Source organism: Trichechus manatus, unplaced genomic scaffold, assembly GCF_000243295.1.
Source record: "Trichechus manatus latirostris isolate Lorelei unplaced genomic scaffold, TriManLat1.0 scaffold00116, whole genome shotgun sequence".
Classification (NCBI taxonomy): Eukaryota; Metazoa; Chordata; class Mammalia; order Sirenia; family Trichechidae; genus Trichechus; species Trichechus manatus.
The window spans coordinates 7496835-7515345 of NW_004444052.1; the positions used below are offsets into that span (position 1 = coordinate 7496835).

An 18511-nucleotide genomic window follows, 5' to 3' on the forward strand; every position below is an offset into this window, starting at 1 on the left:
ATATGAAGTTGGTGATTTGTTTCTCCATCTCATTAAAAAAAAGTCATTGGAATTTGGATCGGGATTGCATTGTATCTGTAGATCACTTTGAGTAGAATTGACTTTTTCACAATGTTGGGTCTTCCTATCCATGAGCAAGAAATGTTTTTCCACTTACACAGGTCTCTTTCGGTTTCTTGCAGTAGTGTCTTGTAGTTTTCATTGCATAGGTCTTTTACGTCTCTGGTTAGATTTATTCCTAAGTATTTTATCTTCTTGGGGGCTATTGTAAATTGTATTGATTTGGTGATTTCTTCTTGGAAGTTCTCTTTGTTGGTGTGGAGGATTCCAACTGATTTTTGTATGTTTATCATGTATCCTGAAACTTTGCTAAAATCTTCTATTAGTTCCAGTAGTTTTCTTGTGGATTCTTTGGGGTTTTCTGTGTATGAGATCTATCATCTGCAAACAGAGATACTTGGACTTCTTCCCTACCAATTTGGAAGCCCTTTATTTCTTTTTCTAGCCTAATTGCTCTGAATAGGACCTCCAGCACAATGTTGAATAAGAGTGGTGATAAAGGGCATCTTTGTCTTGTTCTCGTTCTCAAGCGGAGTGCTTTCAAAGTCTCTCCATTTAGGATGATGTGTAAATGCCCTTAATTATACTAAGGAATTTCCTTTCTATTCTCAAAAGGAATCTTGATTCAGTCTGCACTGCTATAATTATCACAGTTATTTTCCGACTCTGGCTTTTAATTAGGGGAGTAAACAAAGCAAAACTGATACACAGTTGCTTTTGGCTCGAAAGTTGAATGTGAAAACCTTATCAGATCATCTTAAGTGAAACCATTAAACTATATTAGGTCTGCTTATTTGATAGTCTAATTATGTCTTAATTATTGCCAATGTCTTTGATCAGTGATCATATGTCACCTTAGTCATACACTTGCGTGAATGTAAAAAGATACTTGCTTCTTATATGTATAGCTCAGATTTAAATTTTGCGATCTTTTTACTAGAACCAGCTAATTATCGATTATATTATGCACATTTTTTTCGGTCTATAAATCTAAATCTTAGAACCCCTTAGGGTCATGGAAGGAATTAAGTGCAAGCCCTACACCGCCGACTTCAAACTGAAAGTCTTTGCAAGGGTGGAAGAAACAAGCAACAGAGCAGCAGCGAGAAAGTTCGAGACTGGAGAGTAGAGAATTCCATTCACCAATGGGGAAAGGAGAAAAAGGAGCTGGAGAAAATGAATTTGCTAAAATGTGCGCTTTGTGACCCAAAGAGAAATGGCCTGAGTTGAAGAACAATTTGAAAGAATGGATTATTTCTCGAAGCAGACAAAATCAAGCTTTCTTTACTGTCGTTATTCAGATCAAAGTGAAGCTTCTGGCGAATGAAAGAGGAATCCCCAGATTTCAAGGCAGGTTTCACAATTCGTGAGAAGGAGTGGCCTTTCCATGAGAATGAGAACCACCTATGATGACAATGAATGAATAAACCAACTAAAATGGTCTATTTTAAGATGAAAGCAGTTTTTCTAGTGACTTTTATTTGTTGATTTCAAAGACATTGATTATCAAAAATTATGTTTCAGTTTAAGATTTATGAAAGCAATAAAATATAAACAGCATCTTGTTCTTGTAGTTTTAAACCTAGGATCATTTTGCACTTACTAGTTTCTAGCTCTTTGTACTTTCATACTTTTTGGTTTCAACATGACATACCGTTTCTATCACCAGTCCGTTCAGTTCACCATTGGTTGCACTTGGTTTAAGAAAATACCTGCCTTAAATGAAATTTCCATGAGATCAGTTTTATCCTGGTAACATTAAGTCCACTGGACAGAAAAAAAATTGAAATTGAAGTCAACATGTAAAAAAATATTGGTATAACATACTTATGAAAAAAATGCGCGGGGGTGGGTTGCACGGTTTGCAAAAAATGCATAATGTATATGTTGTTTGCGTAAAAATATGGTAAAGAAATCACTCTGATTGCTGAGCTTAGAGAATAAATGGGAGGAGGCAAAGGGCAAAGCAGAAAAAATGATTAGGAGGCATTTGCAATAATCCAGGTGGGAGTTCATGGTGGTTTGGACCAAGGCGATGACAGTATAGGTGGTGAGAAGTGGCTGAACTCAGAAATATATATATATTTTTTACATAATTAAAAAAAAAATTGCCGTCAAGTCCATTCTGACTCATGGCTACCACATGTGTTTCAGAGTAGAACTGTGCTCCATAGAGTTTTCTCTTTTTAAAAAAAATTTTTATTGTTGTTGAGAATATACACAGCAAAACATACACCAATTCAACCATTTCTACATGTACAATTAAATGACATGGATTACATTCTTTGAGTTATATAACCATTCTCACCCTCCTCTGAGTTTTTTCTCCCTCATTAACATAAACTCACTGCCCCTTAAGTTTCCTATCTAATCTTTCAAGTTGCTGTAGTCACTTTGATCCCATATAGTTCTTACAATGGCATAATGCTCAAGGCAGACATTTTTTACTAGTTAAGCTAAACTGTAGTTTTTATTTATTTTTTAATTAAATTTTACTTTTGTTGTTGAGAATGTACACTGCAAAACATATACCAGTTCATCAGTTTCTACAGAAATATTTCAAAGGTAGAACTGACAGGACTTATTGACAGATTGCATGTGGGGTGTGAGAGGAAAAGGGGAAGCAAGTTCCAGATTTTTGGCCTGAGTCATTGGACAGAAGAGTTGTCATTGAGATGAGGAAGAGTATGGGAGGAAGAGGTTTGAGGGTTTTGCCAAGTACGCCAGTGGATTTGAGGGTCTGAAGTCCAAGGGTGAGGCTCCTACTAAAGACACAAATCTGGGATTGTCAACAAATAGATGATATTCAAAGCCATGAGACGGCATGAGATAATGAGATGAAAGGCCTGAGCCATGGAACACAGATGGTTAGAGGTTGATGAGTGGAGAAGGAGCCAACAAAGGAGGCTGAGAAAGAGCAGTCAGAGAGGTAGGAGGAACATCAGGCAGGTGTAATGTCCTGGAAGCCAAGGGCAGACAGTGAAGGAAGGAAGAGTGATCAGCTGTGTCAGATGCTGCCAATAGGTCATGTAAGAATAGGACTGAGAATTCATTGTTGGATTTAGTAATGTGGAGGTCTCTGGAGATCTTGATAACAGTAGCTTCAGTATTACATTCCTTCTGTTCCAGGTAACATTTCAGAGGTTTCCATTACTACTTCCTATGTAAGATTGAGGTAAAATACCTGTTAAGTACTTGTCCAGAACAACTTTGTTGTTTTTAGGTGCTGTCGAGTCAATTCTGACTCTAGTGACCCTATGTACAACAGAACAAAACACTGCCTGGTCCTGCGCCATCCTCACAATCATTGCTATGCTTGAGCTCGTCGCTGCAGCCACTATGTCAGTCCATCTCGTTGAGGGTCTTCCTCTCTTTCACTGACCCTCTGCTTTACCAAGCGTGATGTCCTTCTCTAGGGACTGGTCCCTTCTGATAACACGTCCAAAGTACATGAAATGAAGTCTTGCCATCCTCGCTTCTAAGGAGCATTCTGGCTGTACTTCTTCCGAGACAGATTTGTTTGTTTTTCTGGCAGTCCATCGTATATTCAATATTATTTGCGAACATCATGATTCAAAGGCATCAATTCTTCTTTGATCTTCCCTTATTGATTGTTCAGCCCTCCCATGCATATGAGGCGATTGAAAATACCATGGCTTGGGTCAGGCGCACGTTAGTTCCCAAAGTGATATCTTTGCCTATTAACACTTTAAAGATGTCTTTTGCAGCAGATTTGCCCAATGCAACATGTTGTTTGATTTCTTGACTGCTGCTTCGAGAACAACTAGCCACCTTAAATCTTTTGGAAACTGGATATATCTTATGTTGTTGTTGTTGGCTGCCATTAAGTCGGCCCCCAACTCATGGTGACCCCATGCACAGTGAAATGAAATGCTGCCTGTCCTGCACCATCCCCCTGATTGGCTGTGGATCAGACTGCTGTGATCCATAGGGTTTTCACTGTCTGATTTTTTAGAAGTAGAGCACCAGGCTTTTCTTCCTAATCTATCTTAATCTGGAAGCTCCAGTGAAACCTGTTTAGCATCATAGCAACATGTAGCCTCCACTGACAGACAGGTGGTGGCTGCACATGAGGTTTCTTGGCCTTGTAAATAAGGCCCATTCTGTTTTTGTTTGTTTTCAGCTAAAATTTTGAAAAAATAAAATTAATTGTTTGATGTTAGGTATGGAAAATATCAAAACCAATATCACTTAGCTGTAGCGACAATTAATTCTCATAAAGGGTTTCCATTTTTAGAGGCCAGCCCTGGTGGCACAGTGGTTAAAGTGTTCGTGTGTTAATCGAAAGGTCAGTGGTTCGAACCCACCACCTGCTCCACCAGCCACTCTGCAGGAGAAAGATGTGGCAGTTTGCTTCCGCAAAGATTACAGCCGTGGAAACCCTATGGGGAAGTTCTGCTGTGTCCCGTATGGTCATTGTGAGTCACAGTCGACACAATGGCAATGGTTTAAAAGTTTTTTTTTTTAGTTTTAGAGGATTTCCTGGATAGTACATACGCCTAAGTGCTTGACTGCTAGCTGAAAAGTTGGCAGTTCGAACCCACCCAGAGATGCCTTGGAAGACAGGCCTGGCGATCTGCTTCTGAAAAATCACAGCCTTGAAAACCCTGTGGAACAGTTCTACTCTGCACACATGGGGTAGCCATGAGTTGGAATCGACCCCAGGGCAACTAACAACAACAACACGGTAAGTTGATAGCCATGTTTTAAGGCTGAACAACTCTTCAAAATCGGAAATCAGGGGGAGAGATCAGATACTACAAATAAAATGAGAAAAGGTATTGATATTGAATAGAATAGGAATTTTATAGTATTTTTAGAGTAGCAGTTCTCAAGTGTGGTCCTTGGACCACTGGAAGCCCCTGAGACTCTTAGGGTTTTACAAGGTCAAAACTATTTTCATAATAACACCAATAAGTTATTTGCCTTTTTCACTGTGATCACATTTGCACTTTATAGTACAAAAGCAAAGGTGAGTAAAACTGTTAGCACCTTAGCCTGAATCAAGGTAGTGCCACCACATTGTTCTGTAGTTATCGTATTCCTCACCGTAATACACTCTCAGTCAAAAGAAAAGAAAAAGGCAGTTTCACTTAAGAGTGTCCTTGATGAAGCTGTAAAATTGTTAGTTTTATTAAATCTTGATGCTTGAGCACATCTTTTTAATATTTTGTATGATGAAATGGGAAGTTCACTTAAAGCATTTCTGCTTGCATACTGAAGTATAATGGTTGCCTTGAAAAAAAGTATTTGTGTGTTTGAATTACACAGTAAATTAGTTGCTTTTTTTTGAAATACTGTTTTCACTTGAAAGAACAGCTAACAGACAAATGAAAAGAGCAGTGCGATGGATTGCTTTTGTGTGGGCTTTCTCACCATGGTCTTGTAACTCCCAGGAAATGATTGGGTGGGACCATGCAAGTAAGGTATATGGAACCCTGACGAGGGGATTGGTCAGTTTGCCACCCCGCTAGGCTTAAAACAAGCCAACTGAGAGGCGGGGAGAAGAGGATCTCACCATTACCAAGAAGAAGAACCAAGAACAGAATGCGTCCTTTCGACCTGGGATCCCGGCTCTGAGAAGCTCCTGGAACCAGGAGACCGAGAGAGAAAGAAGGGGTGGGGGAGAGCTGCAACACTGAAGACGGTGAGAAGTGGTGGCAGAGAAACGGTGGCTAGAGAGACCGGCAGGAGATGGCGAGGTGGGCTTCCCGGCCCATGGAGCTAGAGCTGAGTGCCTTTGGGCCAAGGCTTATTGGTGGAGTGAGGTGCCTCTGGGCACTCATTGGCAGAATTGAAAGAGCTTTGTAACACTTGCCCAGGTAGGGCAGAGGCTGAGGGCCAGAGAGAGGCATGCCTGCAGGCATGGCTGGGAAGAGGCTGTCCTGATGGAAGAACTGTATCCTGAGCGTTCCTCAGCCTGAATTGTGACCTATTACTTCCCTAATAAATCTCATAATCATGAATATTGTCTGTGAGTTCTGTGTGGCCCTTGCAATGAATTATCAAAACTAAGCAGAGAAGCAGTACCATGGGAGGGAAGATTGATGTTAGGATTGATAACGATGGTGGAGAGAGGAGGTATGTCTGACCTCTGCCTTATAGCAATCAGCCTTGGGTTGTTGATCTGGAGGCTTTCCCCCTCATGAAGTAAGAGGAGGTCAGATGCCTCCCCCATGCCATTCTTACAAACAGACAAAGGGAAGTTATTAGATCTAGATATGTGTCAGACATTTCTTGAAAATTAATGAAATGAGCCTGTCACCTCAAGGAGAACAACTGACAGTATTTGTTGCAATGATAAAATACAAATTTTTAAAGTTAAGGTTAGTATTTTGGATTACTTATATCTACCACCAAGAGCTTGACAGCTTCTCAATACTTAAGAGTTGTCTGATGAGTTTAGTGGTAACATTAATAAATGTTATTTTTTGATATTATATAGTGAAATCTGTCAACAGTTGGATTATCTACATAACTTAATGAACCAATACTTTCCAAATGACAAGTGATGATGGTATAAAATCATCTGTGAGTTCAGAGTGGAAGATAGACTTCTTTTAGCCAAAATAAATGACAGGGACTGGATTTACTCTCCTGCCTGAAATAAACACCAGACAAAATACATGAAAAAAACAGTTTTTAAGACAGTGGACATCAGACAGTGAAGGAGAGTGAGCCCTGAGAGACGGGAAACAAGTGAAGAGAGCCCTACATTTGCTCCAGTGTACAACCTTGAGAGCATTTTCTCTAGACTTTGATATAGCAGTCTTATGTCCTTCTTAGGCTAGCCAAGACCTGTTCAGGTCCAATAGCCATTACAGGACAGACAAACAAACACTCTGCCTTAAGTAGCATGGCCACAGTTGCTTGGACGTTTGTATTTTCTTGCTTCTGTCTCTTTAAGCTCAGTATTAACATTGAGTTCAGTTCCCCTGTCGTTGTAGCAGATATTCTGTAAACCCACGGTTGTGTTTGTTTTGCAGTTTCATGGTGATGACATGGCATCTGCCAGCCCCAGCCGGGCAGGAGTGGCCCTGCCTTTTGAGAAGTCTCAGCTTACTTTGAAAGGTGAGTGACACCATGTGAAGTGTTTATCATTTGAGGTCTCAGCCTAATCTCTGGGGAGGAGGTGGAATTATGCCACATCTTGGTCTGGAGAGCCAAATTTTGGGAAGTAACTTAAGAGTGTAACCATTCGTTTTCATGTTAGTGTTGTTAGGTGCTGTTAAGTCAATTTTCAACTCAAAGCAACCCCATGTGACAGAGTAGAACTGCTCAATAGGGTTTTCTTGGCTGTGGCACAGTGGTTAAGCGCTCAGCTGCTAACCAACAAGTTGGCGGTTCAAACTTACCAGCCGCTCCTGAGGGAGAAAAATGTTGCCTTCTGCTTCCATAAGAATTAAACTGCTGATTGAACTGCCGATCTTTTGGTTAGCAGCCAGCTCTTAACCACTGCGCCACCAGGGCTTCTTGTAGGATTACAGCCTTGGAAATCCTATGGGGCAGTTCTACTCTGTCTTGTAGGGTTGCTATGCATTGGAATCGACTCCACGGCAACCGGTAATCTTTATGGAAGAAGATCGCCAGGTCTTTTTCGTGCAGAGCCACTGGATAGATTTGAACCACCAGCCTTTCAGTTAGCTATCGAGCACTTAACCGTTGTGCCACCAGTGTTCCTTATTTACTCCCATCGGATTGTCGTATTATAGGTGAAATTCTTGAAGAAAAAGGAGAAAGAGGAACTTTTGGCTAAAAATGTCTAAAACGGTTATTCATGCCCCAAGGCTCAGTCCTTGGACCTCTTTTCCATCTACACTCGCTACCTTGATGAGCTTATCCAACCTCATGGATTTAAGTACCATTAATATACAGATCACTCTCAAATTTATTTCTCAGCCTGGGCCTGTCCTCTGAACTTCTGATTTATATATCCAATAGCCATCTTGTCATCTCTACTTGAATGTTTAGTAAACAGCTAAAATTTGTCTACAATTGAGATCTTGGATTCATTTCTTTCTCACATCCTATATCTAACCCATAGGCAAATTTGGTTTGCTTTATCTTCAGAATGTATCCAGTGTTCAGCCACTTCTCACCACCCCACTCCCCCAGCCTTGTCTAAGCCGCTGTCATCTCTAGCTTGGATTAAGGCAGTAGCCTCCTGTGTCCGTGCTGTTCCCCTTTGCCCTTATTCAGCCTGTTGGCCACACAGCAGCCAGCAATCTTGTTAAAACGTAAGCCAGCTCTTGTCACTCCTCTGCTCAGACCCGTCAAGGTTCTCCATCTTACTCAGAGAAAAAGCCAAAGAGCCCACATGGTATGACCCTTCATTTCTCATCTCTTGTTATTCTTCCACATTTACTCTGCTCAACTGTGCGGGCCTCCTTGTGGTTAATTGCATTCACTGGGCAACATCCTGCCTCTGGGCCTTTGCACTTGCTATTCCCTCTGAATGAAATGTGTTTAGCCTAAATATCTACCTGACTTGCTCCCTCACTTTCCTGGGTCTTTATTTAAGAGTGTGCTATCTAAAAATTGCTCCTACCCCGTGACTCCTTCACATCTGTCCCTTTCTCTGTTCTGTTTTTCTCCTCAGTCCTTGTCACTGTTTAGCGTACTTTATTTTATTTCATTTATTGAAGATTTTCTTCAGCAGAATTAAGCCCCACAAAGACAGGGATTTTTCTGTTTTGGTCACTGTTGATACCCCAACAACTAGAACAGTGCCTGACATACAGTGAGCCCTCAGTAAATATTGCTGAAATGAAAGAATGTTGTCCCAGTAGCCGCAGCTCTACAGAAGAGTCATGGGATTGAGCAAATGCTCAGGGTGAGTGGCAGCCATCAGTATCTAACCTCAGGACTTTAAACCTGGTCATTTGGAGGCAGAATTATGTTTCCTCAAATTTATTTCTCATGATTATTTTTGGAAAGTAATTGTTGTTTGTGTAGTTCAAAGGTCTCTCCTTGCTTCCAGCTCGCAGTGTCCCAGCTTAGAGGAAACCAATAGTATAAGTTTCTTGTGTATCTCTTCCAAGATGCTTTATACATATACTAGTACGTACGTATAAATAACAAAGTAACACACTCTACACACTATAATGCTGTACACCGTTCTGCCCCTTTATTCATTTATTATCTCTTGAGGACTATTTTATAAAATACAAAAATACAGAAGAGTATCCTCATTCTTTTTTTTTTGGTATGTCTGTTTAGTATTCTATTGTATGGATGTACAAACATGCCTTTAGCTAACCCTCTATGGATGATTAGGGCAAAGAGTACTGTAGTGAATAGTCTTGAACACACACCGTGTTGCATATATGTGAGAATATGCCTAAGGTAAATTCCTGAAAGTGGAAGTGCTGGGTCAGAGAGGATGTGATTTGAGAGCCCACTGCCTTCCTTTGAAGGAGTTCTCCTTCTCAGCAGTGTGTACTGGTGCCTGTCTCTCCACACCTTTACCAGCACAGTTTGTTGTCAGACTTAACAAAAATCTTTGTCAGTTTGATTGGTAAAGGATTATTTTCCTAGTGTAGTTTTATTTTGCATTTCTCTGTAACGATTTTTAGCATCTTATCGTTCGTTTAAGGGCAATCTGTATTTCCTTTTTCTGTGGATTGCCTCGTCATATCCTTTGCCTGTTTCTTATTGAGTTAATTTTTTTTTTTTTTTTTTGTAGTCTGGAAACATTTTAATTATTTTTCTTGGAGTTTCATGTCTGCTCTAGCCCTTTTGAGTAGGGAGATGGTTTAGAGTGTAACTGATAGGGTTTTGGGCTCGGGACAGTACACTTTACTACCTTACTTAATAATTGGCAAGCCTGGGTCAAAACAGAAGCCTTCCCATGGAACCTGGTGACATCCTGAGGTCCCTGTTTTGGTACCATATTATCTAGGGGCACACACCGACTTCTAAAGGCTTTTCTGTTGTGTTTCCTCAGAGTGTGAATTTTCTTACTAATGCAGAAGGAGCCATCTTGGTAGTATAGTGACGTCTCATTATATAGGCGTTTAACTTACAGGGATTCAATAATCCCATCTAGGTAGAGGGCGAGGGTAGGGGAGAGAAAGAGAGAAATAATTGAAATATTGTGGGTGATTCTTCTTCCTGAGCATTTCATTCTTGGAGCCTGTAGTGTAATGTGGGAGGTGTTACTGTGCCATTCTCTGTTTGCCTCAGCTCCCTTGTGCCTTTCCGTAGTATGATCCTAGAGTTTCAGGATACAGATTTTTTTTTCTTTCAAAGACATCAAGGCCCTTAAACATAAGCCAGCTATTTTATCTGATGTTAAACTCAAGAAACACTGAAAAACACTGACAAACTGAACACTGAAAAACGCAACACAGCAAAAAACTGGCTGTTTGAAACCTGTTGAAAGACAATCTGCCAGACTCTATGGCGGTGCCTTCCTAAGAGCTTTTCAAGGGTGTAATTTTGGCCATGTGTGAGTTTTGCCTTATTTATTGTTTTTAAAAGCTAAATCTTATGTAAAAGTGTGACTCCAGGTATAGGAAACTGACAATTATATTTCATCAAACAGTAAATGAACTTCCCAGATAAATTTGTTCTTACGTTGATGCCTTTATTTTGGTTGTCTTTTAAGGACAAGAAGCATTCAAAAATTACAGATCAACTACAGATTACAGAAGGGAAAATACATCTTTATAGTGGAGAGATACGGCAGACCCCCCATTAACCAAGGGATTAAATTTAGCATCACCCATAGGAGCAATCAATTTGACGGCAGCTAGCAACAACAAAATTATAACTGGTGTAAAACCAAAAACCTGTTGCCATCTAGTCGATTCCGACTCATAGTGACCCTGTAGGACAGAGTAGAACTGTCCCACAGGGTTTCCAAGGAGCACCTGGTGGATTCAAACTGCAGACCTTTTGGTTAGCAGCCATAGCTCTTGACCACTGTGCAACCAGGGCTCCATAACTAGTATAGTAGTTGTGGCTAAGGCTTAGAAACAATGAGGGATGGTACTAGAAATAAAGGTTTGTGGCACTGGGAATGACCCAGCGTAGAAAAATGAAACTCTGCAGAGTCTAAAGTTAACTGAGGCCACCTGGTGGTGGAAGTGTAGCTCTTCACGCAGGCCCTTAATTTAAAGAAATAATAACTAGTATAAAGAAATAATAACCAGTATGACAACAACAGCAAAAAAAACCCAAACCCATTGCTATGGAGTTGATTCTGACTCATAGCGCCCTATATGACCAGGTAAAACTGCCCCATAGGGTTTCCAAGGGGCAGCTGGTGGATTTGAACTGCTGACCTTTTGGTTAGCAGGTAAACTTCTTAACCACTTGCTCAGGGCTCCAGTAACTGGTATGGTAGTTTTTATTTCTTTAAATTAAGGGTCTGCATGCAGAGCTACTCTCCTACCACCAGGTGGCTTCAGTTAACTTTGGACTCTGCAGAGTGTTTCATTTTTCTACTCTGGACCGTTTCCCAGTGCTACAAACCTTTATTTCTAGTACCATCCCTCATTGCTTCTAAGGCTTACCCACAACTTTTCTGCGTGTGGATGTTTCTTGATTTTCTCTCTGCTGTTCCTTTTGGGCCTAGAGAAGGCAGGCGAATTTGACCTTTGACTCTTACAGGACTGTCACCTCCCTGAAGAGTCTGGGAGGAGAGGTTTGCTAATTCTTAATGGGAAGGAGCTCAGGCTAGAACAGTGTGTGCCATCATGGGTAAGGAACATCCGTGATAACCTTTTAAATGGGGCACAGATGGAAAATGTGTAGGTGTGTCTCATCATACCAACCTGGAGTTGCCACCACAGGTAGCAGACTTGCTACGAGAGGAGGCTTGTCTAGCTCCAGGGTGTACACTTGCCTAGCTTCTGTTCTGTGAGTGTCTGTCTTGTTGGTGCCAAATGAACTTCAGAAATGCTGCCACATGAAGGGTATGAACAGAAGAGGAGATGCAGATGGCTAACAAGCATGTGAAAGAAATATCCTGCCTCACTAGTAATTGAAGAAAAGGAATAGAACAAATAGGCAGAGCCTGGTTTACAGCACAGTGGTTACGGGCATGGACTGTGGAGTCAGGCTGCTCAGATACATATTGCTTCTCGAAGCTCCCTGGCTGCGTGGTGTGGACAATGACCTAGCTTCCCCAAGCCTCAGTTTCCTTCTGGGTAAAATGGGGGTGATGAGAATACTCTGTGCCTCACTGGTTTGTTTGTTGTGAGGATTCAGTCAGGTAATGTGTACATAGCCTAGTGTCTCTAGTAAGTACTTAGCCATCATCTTTACACCATTTTTATCTATACAGTCTGCAAAGAGTGACCAAACATAGTACTCAGTGTCGTGCAGTGTTTGGTGAATTGGGTATCCTCATAGCACGGATGGGAGTCTACATGGGTTTACCCTCTTTGGAAAGGAATGAAGCTGTTCTAAGGGCTTTCAAAATATTCATATTGTTTAAAGGAATACTCAGAAACGCATGCAAATACTTGCATTCATTGTAATTTTCACTGAGTAAAAAATTCACAGCAATCTATTCAATAACAAAAGAATGGTTAACTCAATTATGCCACCTCCCTACAATGGGCTTATCTTGCAGCCATTTGAGATTGACTTTGCAGAGAGAAGAATTGTTAAAAGAAGAATTGGGAAAATAAAAGATGAAAATCTGAAAAGAAATTTACTAAAATCTTGGTGATAATTATTGCTGTGTCTTCAGGTTAGGTGCGATTTTTCTTTTCTTATTAATATTTTTTACGTACTCACTTTCCCCCTAAAATAAACTGTATTAAAGATTAAGGGAAAAAACAAAATTTATTTTTTAGAAGGAACAACAGCAACAAAAAGAGTGAGAATATCTGCCACAGGGGGGCGTATGGGAGCCCTGTGACTCGTCTTTGACTTTTTCTTTCTTTCTTGTTCAGTGGTGTCAGCAAAGCCCAAGGTGCATAATCGTCAACCTCGAATTAACTCCTTTGTGGAAGTGGCAGTGGATGGGCTTCCCAGTGAGACCAAGAAGACTGGGAAACGAATTGGGAGCTCTGAGCTTCTCTGGAATGAGATTATCATTTTGTAAGAGAACGTCCCTTCTTTTTAAATGCAGTAATATTGGGGGGAAAGAGAGAAGGTACCCTGAGGGTGTTGTGGGAGGTACAGGTTTCCTGTAAAGCCTCAAACTCTTCTGCCTTTGGTACCTGAAGCACCTCTCTTTAGGTGTATCTACATCATTGAGCTCATAGAGCATTATTAGCTAGACAATTACAGGGTCAGCCTTGTGGGGGATAAATATGTGAGTGTCTTACTGTGTTTCCCCTCTCCCCAACATGTCAACAATATAGTTTGTTTTCATCTGCTTGGAAGTGATGAATCAACTGTTTGTTTTCCAGGAATGTCACGGCCCAGAGTCATTTAGATTTGAAGGTCTGGAGCTGCCATACCTTGAGAAATGAACTGCTAGGCACCGCCTCTGTCAACCTCTCCAATGTCCTGAAGAACAATGGGGGCAAAAGTATGTATGATGAAGGGCTGGTGGAGTGATTCATTTGTGGGGTGGGGAGAAGAATATGAAGGCGGACAGTTCTCTCAACCTGTCAGAGAAACCTGGTGATGCAGTTTTCTCCAGGACTGGGGGCTGCAATGGGCTCACTCGCCTTTGTTGCCCTCCGTGGAGTTGTAGGAAGGCTAAGAGCTCCTGTGCCTCTCCTGCAGGGTCAGCCCCCTTTGCCCAGGGGCTCTAGTGGTGGGATGCAGTGATGAGTCCCCCGTGATCCTTCCTCAGGTTCTTTCCCTGTGCCTCTGCCCTTATTCTCATTCCAGGAGCTATGTGATATGTACAATTAAACTGTCAGATGCCTTTGGCCTAAATCATTGCCTTTTTAGTTGGTGCCCCAGAACAGAACAAAGGAGCAGTGTGTGTGTGTGTGTGTGTGTGTGTGTGTGTGTGTGTGTGTGAGAGAGAGAGACTGTCGGGATGGTGTTAAAATAGCATTCTGTGCTTTACTGTAGGCATTCAATAAACATTTACTGGATGTTGGACTGATGGAAGCTCTGTCTCCATTATTCAGGGTGCCTTTGCTGCATGGAAATATAAATCCTCACATCTATTTATTGCTGTTTGTGGTCAGTGGCATAACCCATAGCTGTGGTATTTGGACCCTCCCTCATAAAGCCTCTATTCAGAGGAGCACCACCATATGTGGCAAGTGAATGCCACAGAAAGAAAGACTCCTTTTTCTCTTGATGTCTGCTGTCTAGAAAATACTTTCTGAAAGTGGATTTAGCTTGAGAGATGTTGGGGTAAGGGGGTGGGGGTGGGAGTATTTAGTCCCAGAGAGAGCAATGCATCAATTCAAGAGTCTTTTCTTCCTGCGCCTGCACTTTTCTGATGGGCCACTTGAATGGAGTTTGAGCCTCACCTGGTCTTTTCCTTTCTCTATCCCCCCCGTAGCCTCTGGAATTGTTTAAAACCAGAGATATACCTCTATTTTAATTCTACAGGGAACTCTCCCTGGTGTTCTTTCTTCTGAGTGGGTCTGTATTTTCCCAAACCTTAGCCTGTCTTTTGTAATTTGATTATTAAGGAGGATTTTATTTATTATTTGGAAATACAATGTAAAAATTCTAGTATTAGGACACAGCAGCCAACAGAAGTGTCCTTTTTCTTTCCTTCTTCATTTGTCCAGTCAACATATTTTTGCTTTTGATTACAAAATTGCGGCGAATTTGAAAATTGCAGAAAAGTACACAGAACCCAAAAGAAAATAAAATTCACTGTAAACGTAATGCCCTGGTGATAATTACTGTTAACATTTTGATGCACACCCTTGTGAGCTTTCTTCCTGTTTGCATATATATATTAATATTTAAGATATCAGTGAAATAAAATTAAGATCATACTTGAATATATTATTTTGCAACATGCTTTTTTCTTTTTTTAGTATTTTATTGATGAAAGTTTACATAGGAAATTAGGTTCTCATTTAACAATTTCTGTACATATTGTTCAGTGGCATTGGTTACATTTTTCACAATATATCAACATTCTAATTATTTCTATTCTGGTTGTTCTATTTCCCTTAATCTAGCTTCCCTGTCCTCCCATACCTTCTCATCTTTGATCTAGAGAAAATGTTTACCGTTTGGTTTCATTTAGATGATTATTTGGAGGAGGACAGTACTCACGAGTGATATTCTTTATTTTGTGGGTTAATCTGTCATTTGACTGAAAGGTGACTTCTGGGAGTGGTTTGAGTTCCACGTTTAAAGGAAGTCCCAGGACAATAATCTCGGGGAGTTCATCTAGTCTCTACTGATCCAGTAAGTCTGGCCTTTTTTTTAATTTTTTTTTTAGGAATTTGAGATTTGTTCTATATTTTTCTCCCCTTCTGTCTGGGACTATGCTTTTTTCTTTAAAATGTATCAACATATCTTTAATTATTCTTCTAAAATTCAATTCTTAATGACTGCATAGTAGTAGTTTATCGTATGGAAGTGTAAAAATTTAAGGTTTGAAAATTTGATTATTTTTAGTATTTCTCAGTCACAAGTAATGTAACTTGTAAGTTTATAAATCTCTGTGCCCATCACTGAAAATTTCCTTGGGATAAATTATTGAACATGGACTTGCTGATTTTAAACATTGTCAAGGTTTTTGGCACCCTCAGGAAAAGTTCTACCAATTTATCCTCCAGTCATCAGTGGCCTGTCACATCACACACTGGCATATATTGAATATTATTTGTAAAAAAAATTTTTTTTGCCAGTTTATTAATTATTAACGATATGCCAGATTTGCTTCATGTTTTTTTTTCTGAAGCATTTAAAATTACAGATGCCCAACATTTTAACCTAGGTTATTCAGTATACATTTCATTTAAAAAAAGGACAAATCTTGCATAATTACCATAACATTATCACACCTAGCAAAATTAGCACAAATTCCTTATTATTATTTAACACTTAGTTCACATTCAGTTTCACGTTTTGTCTCAAAAATGTCATTTTCCAGTTGGTTTGCTTAAAACAGGATTCAAAGTCCACACATAGCATTTGATTATTATGTCTCTGAAATCTCCCCACCTCCACCCTATCTTTTTTTATGCTGTGACTTGTTGAAGGAGATTGAATGCTTTTAAAATGCTCTGTCAATGTCCTTTAAGGAGCCCTGGTGGCACAGTGGTTAAAGTGCTTGGCAGCTAACTGAAAGGTCGTCAGTTTGAACCCACTAGCTGCTCTGTGAGAGAGAGATGTGGCAGTCTGCTTCTGTAAAGATTTACAGCCTTGGAAATCCTATGGGGGCAGTTCTACTCTATCCTATAGGATCTATGAGTTGGAATTGACTTGATGGCAACGGGTTATTAGTGTCCTTTGCTAAATTTTATATTGAAGTAATGCATTTTCTCCTCTGGTTTTGAAAGAACTTTTTATACTTTAAGCATTATAATTTATAATTTATAAATATTTTTCTAGTTTTTTATTTGCATTTTAATTTTGTGGCCTTTTTCCCCTTTTTTTCCCTACATAGATGTTTTAAGCTGTTTGTAGTCAAATCTGTCACCCTGTCTATTTTCAGCCTTTTCTTTTATGCTTTGAAAGGCATTTCTCATTCTGAGATCAGTTAAATAGTTCATCATCTCTATATTTTTCTAGTTCTTTGTGATTTTTTTTTTCGCATTTAGTTCTTTAATCAAACAAATTCATTTTTGTGTATAGTGTGAGTAGGGATCTAATTTAATTTCTTCCCAAATAGTTAACTGATCACTTCAGCACTGTTTATTGAGTAATCCATCTATTTCCCAGTGCTTTGAGTTGCTACATTAAAAACATTAGTATACTTGTTTCTGTTTGGGGATTTTGCACTTCATCTGTTGTTTTATTCTCCTTTTGAGATCATTATGTTTTAGGTACTATATCTTTATAATATGTTTTAATATTTGACAGTACAAATTTATCTTCTTTTTAAAATCTTCTTGTTTATTCTGTTTGCTTATGCCATCTATGAACTTTCAATTATTTCGTCAGGTTCTCCCCACTCCCCTTAAGGAGGGAGAAGATCCTTTGGGATTTAGATTATGATCCTGTCATAAAAACCAAAAAAACCCACTGCTGTCGAGTTGATTCCGACTCATAGGCTGTAAATCTTTACGGAAGCAGACTGCCACATCTTTGAGTGGCTGGTGGGTTCGAACCACTGACCTTTCGATTAGCAGCGGAGCACTTAACCACTGCACCACCAGGGCTCCTTATAATCCTATTGTTGTTGTTGTTGTTATTGTTGTTAGGTGCCATTGAGTCGGTTCCAACTCATAGCAACCCTGTGTAAAAGGGAACGAAACACTGTCCAGTCTTGCGCCATCCTCACAATTGTTGCTATGCTTGAGCCCATTATTGCAGCCACAGTGTCAATCTGTCTCGTCGAGGGTCTTCCTCTTTTTCGCTGACACTCTACTTTGCCAAGCATGATGTCCTTCTCCAGGGACTCGTCCCCCCTGATAACATGTCCAAAGTTTGTGAGATGAAGTCTCGCCATCCTTGCTTCTAATGAGCGTTCTGGCTGTACTTCTTCCAAGACAGTTTGTTCATTCTTTTGGCAGTCCTATATTTGGAAACCCTGGTGGTGTAGTGATTAAGAGCTACGTCTTCTAACCAAAAGGTCGGCAGTTCGAATCCACCAGGCGCTCCTTGGAAACTCTGTGGGCCAGTTCTACTCTGTCCTATAGGGTTGCTATGAGTCAGAATCAACTTGATGGCAATGAGTTTGGTTTTTTTTGGATTTTTATGGTTTATTCAGTACTCTTCATCAACACCACAATTCAAAGGCATCAGTTTTTCTTTGATCTTCTTTATTCATTGTCCATCTTTTACATGCATATAAGACGATTGAAAACACATGGTGTGGGTCAAGCCCACCTAAGTCCATAAAGTGACATCTTTGCTTTTTAACACTTTTGAAGAGGACTTTTACAGCACATTTGCCCAGTGCAATGCATTGTTTTATAGGTAAAGTTAATTTATGGAGAATTTCCATACTGAACCTTCATGCCTAGGATCATGAAATGTCGCTAAATTCATTCAAATATTTCGAAGTTAAGTTTATACAGACTTTATTTTAATTTTTAAAGTAGTTTTGGTAATATTTTTAGTGAGATTTTTTCCTGTTATCTTTTCTAACTCTTGGTATTGTTGGTCTTTGTTTTAGTTGGTCTGTGTTTTATTCAGATTACTTTAGTATAGGAACATTGGTATAGTTTTTCAAGTTTTGTCTAGGTTTTCTTCATAGACATGTATGTAGTTTCTAAGACTGATAATTTTGCTCATCATTATTATACTTCTTGTTGGTTGCTTTATATTCAACTTTCTGCTTTAGTGGTGATGGAGCACTAATAATGATGCCTCTAGTGACTCATCTCTAGGTATAAGGTTGGTATTAGTAGCCTGTCTTCTTAGT

The 18511-nt window shown here is 39.9% G+C and overlaps 1 protein-coding gene across 2 annotated transcripts in view; it reads left to right on the forward strand.

The window, feature by feature from the left end:
* Nucleotides 1–18511, forward strand: part of WWP2 (WW domain containing E3 ubiquitin protein ligase 2) — a 157857-nt gene that overhangs the window by 16868 nt on the left and 122478 nt on the right. The window contains exons 1-4 of one of the 2 annotated variants that reach the window (XM_023738418.1): nucleotides 4734–4768; nucleotides 7068–7152; nucleotides 12990–13137; nucleotides 13452–13573. In XM_023738418.1, the coding sequence (XP_023594186.1) occupies nucleotides 7083–7152; nucleotides 12990–13137; nucleotides 13452–13573 (340 nt within the window). In that variant the 5' untranslated portion in view covers nucleotides 4734–4768; nucleotides 7068–7082. Of the gene's footprint in view, nucleotides 1–4733; nucleotides 4769–7067; nucleotides 7153–12989; nucleotides 13138–13451; nucleotides 13574–18511 lie in introns of those variants that run through there. The other variant, XM_004384062.2, reaches the window with a different exon arrangement.